General features: G+C 57.2%; 1 protein-coding gene across 3 annotated transcripts in view; it reads left to right on the forward strand.

Moving 5' to 3' along the window:
- The window catches only part of MYO7A (myosin VIIA), a 59,290-nt gene that overhangs the window by 19,688 nt on the left and 29,539 nt on the right, over positions 1-10,063 (forward strand). For all 3 annotated transcript variants that reach the window (XM_012725706.1, XM_012725708.1, XM_012725709.1), the window contains exons 14-20: positions 2,558-2,695; positions 4,371-4,529; positions 4,909-5,001; positions 7,425-7,519; positions 7,954-8,038; positions 8,532-8,750; positions 9,309-9,416. In XM_012725706.1, the coding sequence (XP_012581160.1) occupies positions 2,558-2,695; positions 4,371-4,529; positions 4,909-5,001; positions 7,425-7,519; positions 7,954-8,038; positions 8,532-8,750; positions 9,309-9,416 (897 nt within the window). The remainder of the gene's footprint in view (positions 1-2,557; positions 2,696-4,370; positions 4,530-4,908; positions 5,002-7,424; positions 7,520-7,953; positions 8,039-8,531; positions 8,751-9,308; positions 9,417-10,063) is intronic.

Genomic DNA, 10,063 nt, shown 5'->3' on the forward strand with positions numbered 1-10,063 from the left:
TGTATTGTAGGTGTCTCAGTTTCTACAAGAAGGAACTGAGTCCTAGAAAACGGGGCAAGGCTTGCCCAGAGTAGTTTGAGAACCAGGGCCAGCGTCAGGACTCGCACCCATGTCTCCCCTCTCCCTCCGCTCCTGTGGAGTTTCTCTGAGGCATCAGGCCTAGTCTCATTCATTCAGTCTCAAGGATCGATTGCGTGCCCACCCTAGGCAGACATTGACCCAGGCCCTAAGGACACAGTAGTGAACAGGCAGAGAACCCCCTCTGTGCTCACAGAACTCTCCTCAAGGAGGGGGACACAGGCAATTCTAGAACTTAGGTCATGTCCAATGGTGATTTATGAAGTGGAGAGAAATGAAGGAGGGTGAATGGCAGTGGTGGCTGAATAGAGGGTCAGGAAAGGTCTTAGGGGAGTTTGGCAAGTAGGTGAAGAAGCCAGCTGTATGCGTTCTGGAGAAAAGGCCTTGTGGAAAGAGGGGTGCGCAGTGCAAAAGCCCCGAAGTATTTTCGAAGCCGATGGGAGGTATCTCAGGGAGAACAGGAGGCTGGAGTGGCTGGAAGGGAGTGAGCGAAAGGTGGGGAAGAGATGAGACCTGAGAGGGGCAGAGCCAGTGACATTGTCGGTCCTTTTAAGGACCTTGATGCTCGTGCTGAGTGAACTGGGAGCCACAGAGGATGTGGGGGCATGGGGAAAGACACGACTGGGTTGACTTAGAACAGCCACTTAGGCTGTGTAGACCGTGGAGTGGGGAGGGGACAGATGCAGTGTGTCCAGTTTGAAAATTATCGCCAAGACCCCAAGAGAGCCAGGCTGACAGCTGGGACCAGGCCAGCACCAGGGGAGGCCGTCAGGCTCTGAATCTGTTCTGGAGGCAGAGCCAGTAGGACTGGCTGGCATACTGGATGTGGACGGAATTGAGGCCAGAGCAATTGGACAGAGGGTCATTTTGTGCATCCTGGGAAGCTAAGAGCCAGTCCAACAACACTCCAGTTCTGCAGCGTGTTCGTGATTGTTACTCTAGCCGGGCTCTGGGTCTAACAGTGAACAGGCAGCCCCACCTGTCCTTGTGGGGCTCAAGGCCCAGCAGAAAGTTCCAGCGTGGTGACCAAAACTAAGAAGCGTGTCTATTGTGTGCGTGATACATGTGCTATTGTGTTGTGTATGTAATTTGGATGAGTCGTGTTCTGTGTGTGGGGAGTGTGTTCTGTATGCGTGTGTGCTCTGTGTGTGTCTGGATGCTGTATCTAAGTGTGTATGTGTACATGGTGTCTGTGTGTGCTTCGTGTGCATGTTTGAATGTGTTGTGTGTTGGTTGTGTGCTGTGTGTATGCTACAGCCCAACCTGGACAGCTCCCTCTTAAAGTGGGGGTCACCCACGTGCTGCTGCTGGATCAAGTTCAGGGACAGCTGTGAGGACAGCTGATATTCCCCTGACCCCAGTGTAAATAAATACTCCCCAGCTTCCCCGTGGCAAATCTTAGAATATATTCCAAGCCAAAACTTCCAGTGGAAGACACTACACATTTTAGAAGAGCAAGCATTTACTGTTTCTTGGCAAGTTTTATTTCAATTTGGTGACGTAGTGCCTAATTTAGTATTGGTGAAGGAAACTCCCATGCTAATAACACAATTCAGTAGTAAGAAATTTTTACCCAGATGAAATCTCTAGAAAAGCAATAACATAAAAATGCCTTGGAACTGGATCTGGTTTCTCTGTCTAGTGTCCGCGTCGTGGTCGGAAGCCTTCAGCGTCCTTTTGCTTTGCTTGCTGCTTAGGTCCTCCCCCAAGGCCCTGACCTCACTTTGCAGAATTCCTAGGTGGGGGATCTGACCGGGTAGGGGTGCAGGGAGTCCCAGGGCTGCTGCCCAGGTCGTGGCTGGCGGGGCAGGGAGCCCTTCGGGCCTCAGTACCAGAGGCCACTGTGGGCTATCTTAGGAGGCTTATCCAGATGCCCGCCCAGCTCACTGCTGACTCTAAAGACTAGTCCCACAGGGAGTGGGGAGGGCACAGACCCCCCTTGAGGGGGCCGTCCTCTCTTCCTCCCTCCTTCCTCCAGACTGCTGCTCACCAAGGTCTGCTCTGTGCTCACCCATGCCAGGTAGCTAGAGGGCACTATTCCCACCCGGAACCTGGCGCACAGCGCTGTTGGTCACCTGGCCAGGGTCACACAGCTAGGAGGTGATGGGGCTGGGTTTGATTTGGGTTCGGTCAAACCTCGGTCTGTAACATCCCCACTGTGGTGGCCAAGCGGGGACCAGGAGGACCCTGTTGGAACCTCCCATCTGCTGGGAGGCAAGGATAGAGTCGCAGAGAGGGTTGGCACCTTGCCCTGAGTCACCCAGCACTCCAGGGCTCTCCACTTCCTCTGTAGGGTTCCTCCTGGCCCAGGAGCCTGGCCCAAGGGGTACCCAGAAGCTTCTCAAGGGGGCCTGACCAGCCGGCTTCCCTGGGTGGGTCTCCCTAGACCCTGACCTGGTAGCCTCCCCCTCCCTCTTCCTGAGGACCGGAGGGAGAGGTCAGCTCCTCCCATGGCTGTGGTCCGTCCCCTCACCCCCAGGGCGCGGAGACCAGGAAGCGCTCGCCCACACTCAGCAGCCAGTTCAAGCGGTCGCTGGAGCTGTTGATGCGCACGCTCGGTGCCTGCCAGCCCTTCTTCGTGCGCTGCATCAAGCCCAATGAGTTCAAGAAGCCCATGGTGAGCGGTGCTGGCCAGAGGCCAGCCAGGGTCAGCCTGGGGGGTGAGATGGAGGGGCCTGGCCAAGGACAGTCAAGGTGGGGGGTGGATAGGGTGATTCTAGCCCTGGGGTGGGGTGGGGGGGCTTGTAGAGTGGGGTCTCCAGGGTGCCTGGAGGCAGCAGGTGTCCTGGACTCTGTAGTGGTCACGTGCATTAGGCTCAAATCCTAATGTTATCATGACAAGCTGGGTAACTGTTAAAAAAAAAAATCAATGTCTTGTGCCCCAGTTTCCTCACAGATGGAAATGGGACTGCTAGCAGTATTCTGTGCACGAAAGCAAACACAGACAGCCTGGCACCTAAGTAGTGCTCAGTAAATGGAAGCCCTGCTTCTGGCTGAGGGCGTACCTTTGAAAACCCCTTCTTCTCTGGGCCAGTTCAGATGCCACCTCCTCTGTGAAGCCTTCCTGGATGCCTCTGACTGACTGGGAACCTTCTTATTTTTGACTCTTCAGAATTGAATTTCCTGGACCCTTTCTGTGTGCCAGACACTGGCTAGCTTGTCCTTCCACAGCCATATCCAACCTTCCCCAGAGCCCAAGAGGAGGGGACAGTGCGGCCCCACATTTATGACTGGAGAGAGAAGATTTAGGAGGTTACAGGGCTTGAGGCTGCAGACAGGACAGAGCCTCACTGGGAACCCTTTCCTTCCACAGTGTTGTTTACCACCGGGCTCTTCCCAGAGGCCAGAGGAAGACAGAGGAAGGCTAGAGTCTTTGGTCAGGGAGGGAAGGAAGCCGGGAGGCCAGTGCTGTGTTAGGGAAAGTGCCCGGATGGGAGAGGAAACAGGTGGCGGAAGCCGGGAGCAGCCTGCAAACCCTGGCCCTGACCCTGGCCTCTGCCTGGAAAACATCCCCAAAGTAGTCTCAGAGTCCCCGGGGCTCAGGCCCTAGTTTGACACTGAGGGTGTCAGTCACAGAATGCTCCAGCAAGCTCCCCCTTTAAGGCAGGTCTGGGCGACATGATCAGGGCCCTGCCAAGACAGGTGGATGCCATTGCTCTGCTCGGAGATGCCCTTCCACCCTCCTGTCCCCCCGAACCTGTCTCTGAGGCCTCCCCGTCCCTCCTGATCCAGAGGCCAGCCGGCCAGGCCCTGCACTGCTGCTGCCATCCCGCAGTGACAGTGTCACTAGGGAACTGTGCCTCCTAAGGCACTTGACTGCCACCGGCCAGAAGGTTTCCGAATAACTGCAGATCTTACCAGGCTGCGGGGAAGGGTGTCCGGGGTTATGCAAGGCGCTCACCACCTGCGTGACCACAGCCACCTTGGCCCAGATTCGCCTTCTTGGTCTCCCTGGGTCCCCCCAGCAGGCATACGCTTCAGCCGTGCACAGCGCTGCATGTGCTCATTCTGCCCCTCCAGGGCCTTCTGTCCTGTTGGCATTAGCGCATGAAGCCCCCTTGAGCTATCCCAAAGGTAATTAAGCCATCGGTGCCCCCAGCGCACACAGCTCACCCTGCAGGAGGATCTCGTGTGGTACCGCTGGGTGGGTGTGAGCTGCAGATCTGGGACCAGGCCCCCTGTTGCTTCTCATTTGCTACGTGGCCTTGACCTCTCTGGACCTTTGGGCAGTGCAGAGCAGAGCTGGCCTGCAGGAGCTCAGGGGCTGATGACCTTCGCTCTGTGCCCGGCAGCTATTCGACCGGCACCTGTGTGTGCGCCAGCTGCGGTACTCGGGGATGATGGAGACCATCCGAATCCGCCGAGCCGGCTACCCCATCCGCTACAGCTTTGTGGAGTTCGTGGAGCGGTACCGTGTGCTGCTGCCTGGCGTGAAGCCGGCCTACAAACAGGTGCAGGGCTGGGGGGGTGTCGACGGCAGGAGGGAGGGTCCCAGCTCTGGGCTTGGCAAGGGCCCTAGTGAGTCAGTAAACTGGGCACGACATGGGCTCAGCCACCTCTGCTATTGGGGCGCTGCTGTGGGGTGCCGCCAAGGCTCCTGTCACCTTATGTCACGCATGTGCCGTATGGTTGAGACCAAGCTGCCAAGTGGGTCCTGGATGATTGCAGGTGTTGCAATCATCTGCTGAGCTAAGGGGAAAAGTGTGGTCAGAAAAAGCAAGGCCCGGCCAGGGTCCTGCGGCCAGCCACAGCAGAGCTGGTGCAAGAGGCGGCCTCCCAGCCTCAGGGCCTTCCCACTGGAGAGGACACCTGTTCTCATGCCTCCCCCAGGATGACCTCCGGGGGACATGCCAGCGCATGGCTGAGGCGGTGCTGGGTGTCCATGATGACTGGCAGATTGGCAAAACCAAGATCTTCCTGAAGGTGAGCTCGGCCGTGAATCCCCGGCACGTGGGGCTGTTGTCCCAGGGCCGCTGTGGAGAGGTCCCATCATCAGAGGGGCAGAGGGTGTCTCTGAGGTCTTCTTGTCCTGCAGCTGTGTGTTCCTTGTGGCTGAGGGGACGTTGGTGCTGAGACCACCGTGATCGGGTGTAGGGCCAGAGCACTGAGGCCAGAAGCGGGTTTACCAGGGGGGCTGGATTCACACCCTGACCCTGGGGTTGTCTGTGCTGGGGCTTGGGGCAGGTCACTGCACCTTTCTGAGTGTCATTTTCCCACCTTTAAAATAGGATGTGACTGCAAGCAAGGGAAGGGAGAGGGGTCAAACTGTTACAGGGTAGCCCAGAGTGGACCGGGCCGCCTGTCTGTGGGGCCTCACCCGCACGCTCTCACCCGCACGCTCACAACTAGCTTATACTGCAGGGACACACAAAAGGGTCAATAACGGGTTTATTTACAAGGGGCAAGGAATAGGAAACCCAGGGAAAGAGAGCGGGATACAAAGTAACTGGAATACCTTACAGCTAGGCTGACTGAACACACCAAGTCATGCCGTCCAGAGCTGCTTCCTGAGCGAGAGAGCGTGAGATGCAATCGCGCCCTATTTATCCCCCCAAAATCCCAGAATTCCTGCTAGCTCCGCCCTTGGGTCCTCGCAGTTCTCTCCCTGGTACTGCTGGGAGTTGTAGTTTCCAGTCACTGGAGTAGCGGGTGGAGTCCATAGGACTCTGCAGAGTTCCTTTAGGACATCCTTCCCTTTAACAAAAACAGGGGAGGGAAGAGCACACAGGATGGATCACGGGTGCCGTGGTGGTGGGAGAACTACGGAGACTGCACCTGAAGGGAGAAATCAAATATTGTCCAAAAGTTAACAACAGTATAAGAAAATAAATAAGTAAGATAGGATGCACCTGGCAGTGTGGGGTGGGGCTCTGGAGTCCATTTTTGGTCCCTTCCTGGGATTTCCTGCCAGGTTCACCCCAGGTTGGGGTTGGCCCTGTGCCACCCCCTTCGCTCTATTGGTGTCCTGGGGCCAGTTCCTACCTCTCGGACTCCAGCTACAGCCTGACAGGACCTCAGGAGCCAGGCAGTTGGGGGCAGGAGGCCGGGCTGGGAGCAGGAAGCTGGGTCACGGGGACCCTGGCCTTGGGGCCCGACGGCTGGGAGAGGATTGGCGAGGCAGCTGCAGCGGGTGGTGCTGCTCCTGCATACCAGCTTCCCCATTTCCAGTTCTGCCCTGCTAGGTTTCTGGCTATCCTGGGTGACCGGGCAGGGCTGCTCCCTCTGCATGGGGGCAGGGCTTGCCCTGGCCAGGACAGTGTTAGGAGCACACTGTGGGGGTGGGGGGAGCCAGACCCGAGCTGGTGGGAGTCCAGGGCCTAGTCTAATTGCTCTCTGGCTGCGGCACCTTGGCCAGCCCCTTCATCTCCCTGAGCCTTCATTTCCTGTTTGCAGTGGTGTCGCTGTCACCTCAGTGACAGCTGTACCTGGAAAGCTTGCAGTATGATGGCCCTTGCCAGGGCTTTCCACTTGTGGTCTCCTTTCATCCTCCTCACGAGCTGGGATTGATGTGTCCATTCCAGAGGCTCAGAGAGGGGGAGTGAGTTGCTGGAGGTCACGGTGCTGAAGTATGGCACTTGGCTGCAGCCTGAGTGGGTCTGAAGTCAGGGAGCGCTGAGAATGGCCAGTGCCCCCATCTTTACCTCACCTCACTGGGCTCTCCAGACACGGGCTGCGGCTCCTCATTCATTCAGAAAACCCCAGCTGAGGCCGCTCCTCTGTCCCCTGTCCCCACATGACGCAGCCACTGAGGGATGTGGCTCCCCGGTGAGGGCAGGGTCCATGTCCCACCACCACTGCCTACCACAGTGCTGGCACGTGGATATTCAGTTCATGTGAACTGAAGTTTTGCCCAACTTGGGGATGAAGAAAAGAGAGGCCCAGTGAGATCAGCAGGATCTGATCATGGAGGATTTGAGTGCCAGAATGAGGAGGCCAGGCTTGATCCCAGGAACCACGGGGTATCTGTGAGAGGACGCCATCTCACCTCTTGAGGGAGGCTAGAGGGACAGTGACGGGGTAGGAGATTTTTGCCAAGATCTGGAGAGAAATGACGATGGCAGCCTGGCCCGGGTGAGGGACTGCTATCACAGACACACTGAGGAGGTCGGGGCGTGAGTGGAGATGGCCATAGAGGTGAAGCCAGGGTGTGTGCACATGGGATCTGGGGCCCCATCCAGCCAAATTAGGTTCCTCCAGTTCCTCCTGGGCCCTCAGGAATAGTCACCATCCCCTTCTCTGTACTCACGGCTGGGTGCGGCTGCCCATGGGCCCGAGCAGGCTGGGAAGCCAGTAAAGGAGAGGGCCCTTGGGAGAGCCCTTGGGAGCTCAGGAGGTCTCCACTCCAGGACCACCATGACATGCTGCTGGAGGTGGAGCGGGACAAGGCCATCACCGACAGAGTCATCCTCCTCCAGAAGGTCATCCGGGGATTCAAAGACAGGTATGCAACCTTCTCTTTCCCACCCCTGCTTGCTTGGACTCTGTCAGAAGACGTGGTACCTCACAGAGTCTCAGATTCCTCCCCTGTACGTGGAGAAGTTAGTCAGTAATAAGTAATGTTCACAGTGCTCAAAGCTTTTACTCTGTCTTCCTTCATCAATTGTTATTTACACATGTATTCACTCAATAAACCCCTTGTGAATGGCTACCTTCATGGGCCAGGAGACAGGCTGTGAGGCAGGGCAGGTACGTTCTCCCCACTTTAGAGGTGAGAAAGACCAGGCACAGAGAGGCCACGTGCCTTGGCCAGAGGTCATGTAGTCCAAGAGGCAGAGCTGGGACCAGCCTGCTCTCCTGTTCCAGGCTCCGCCTGTACCCTGCCTGCCTCTGGATGCTGTTTCTCTGAGGTCTGCCCATATCACGCTGCTGTTTCAGGTCCAACTTCCTGAAGCTGAAGAATGCCGCCACGCTGATCCAGAGGCACTGGCGGGGCCACAACTGCAGGAGGAACTACGAGCTGGTGAGCCTTCTGAGGGAGCTGCTCTGGCCCCATGAAATCTTTGACCCCAGCCCTGTTACCACAGCAGCAGCTCTTGCCTGAGGCCTGGCCTGGTCGCCTCTTACCAGCCCCTACCATTCTTCCGGCCCAAAGCCCGTCAGGTTCTGTGTTTTTGGCCTTTCTTCTGGAATGTCTTGGTGGGCTGTGAGCACCTGGGTTATTTGAGACCTCAGAGAGGGCTGAGCATGGATGGGCCGCGTGGACCTGTGTGGAGCAACTGGGCCACAGCCCTGCTTTGTGGCAGGGGAGGTGAACAGGAGAACAGGATGGGGGTCCTTGAGGGCGCATAGCTCAGGGGGAGTCAGGCCCACAGCCTGAGGAAGTTTCACCAGAGAGGAGGCAGGAGACAGAGTGGGGCCCGGGGTTGTGGGTCTGAGAGTGGAGCCGGTGAGTGGCGCTTCGTGGCAGGGCCCAGTTGGGACAGCGTTGCCTCAGCAGGTGGCTGTGCTTGCAGATGCGGATGGGCTTCCTGAGGCTGCAGGCGCTGCAGCGCTCCCGCAAGTTGCACCAGCGGTACGGCCTCGCCCGCAGGCGCATCATCGAGTTCCAGGCCCGCTGCCGGGCCTACTTGGTGCGCAAGGCCTTCCGCCACCGCCTCTGGGCCGTGCTCACTGTGCAGGCCTACGCCCGGGGCATGATCGCCCGCAGGCTGCACCAGCGCCTCAGGGCTGAGGTAAGGGATCCTGAACCCACCACACCCAAGGGGTGGATTAGGGGTGCTGAGGTGGTGGGAGAACTACAGGAGTGGCACCTTAGGGTACAAAGCAAATATCGCCCAGAATTAACAATTTAACACAATAAATAAGATAGGATGCACCTGGCAGTGTGGGTGGGGCTTGAGCCCCCCGAGGGGTGATTCCTCCGAGGGGGCTGCTCCACCTCAGGCTGAAAATCACCCCCGCTTGTTGGCTGAGGCCTATGGGGGTAACCTATGCCCTCTCTGAGGAATACGCAGAACTGAGGCCACACCCCTCATCTCCATCCCCTCAGCCAAAGGCAGGGCCCACTCACTCATGATTCTGAGGGAGGCTGAGGCAAACTGGTTTGATCAACAGTGCCCTGGCTCTGCTCTGTGTCGGCAAGACTCTCTCAGATGCCGGCTGCCCTGTCTGCCAGAGTGTTGGCAAAGTCACTCCCAATCCCAGAGTTCAGTCAGGGTTGGGTGGGCAGAGCTGGTAGCAGGTGCCACGGCTGCTCCACATGGTTCAGCGCCCACCACCTCCACCCCCAGTACCTGCGGCGCCTGGAAGCTGAGAAAATGCGACTGGCGGAGGAGGAGAAACTGCGGAAGGAGATGAGTGCCAAGAAGGCCAAGGAGGAGGCGGAACGCAAGCATCAGGTGGGCTGCAAGGCCCGGCCCCGGGAGTTGTTCCGGGTTCAGCCATCACCGGCTCAACCCCTGTGCCCCGGGGCCTGAGCCCGCGCTGGGGGCAGGTGCCAGGGGCAGGTCCATGCCCTTGGGAGGACTTTCTAGCTGGGAGGTGGTGCCCGAATGAAAGGCCCCAGCTGGCCAGGAGCGCCCAGTGTGCGAGCCCCAAAGTTGAGGTTGCTGAGTACTTTAAGGCACATATAAAATGTCTCAGTACGACTTTTGAAATAATAGTTTTGTGTGGAGAAATTATTTGGGAAACATTGGGTTCAACAAAATATTGCTATACATATATCTTTTAAAAGAGTTATTTGTTTATGCTTACAGATGGGGTACAGGCCAGAGGTGTAGGGAGTGAGAGGAGTCACCATAGACAGAGCGGGGAGCAGAACAGGCAGATGGACAGAAATACACTGCTGAGGGGAGCAGTGGGCGGGTCAGGAGAGGTCTGCTGTGTCATGTGGGTCAGCAACCTAGTCAGGGATCAAACTCGTGCTGCAGTGGCTTTGGAGAGCTTCATAGTGCTGTGCTTTAACCTGTTGCACCACCAGGGAGAGCCCACTATACATATATATTTTTAAAATAATATAATAGTTTATTTTTACATCATTTTGTGC

The sequence above is a fragment of the Condylura cristata genome, unplaced genomic scaffold, assembly GCF_000260355.1.
Source record: "Condylura cristata isolate star-nosed mole 26May11 unplaced genomic scaffold, ConCri1.0 scaffold00015, whole genome shotgun sequence".
In the NCBI taxonomy this organism is placed as follows: domain Eukaryota; kingdom Metazoa; phylum Chordata; class Mammalia; order Eulipotyphla; family Talpidae; genus Condylura; species Condylura cristata.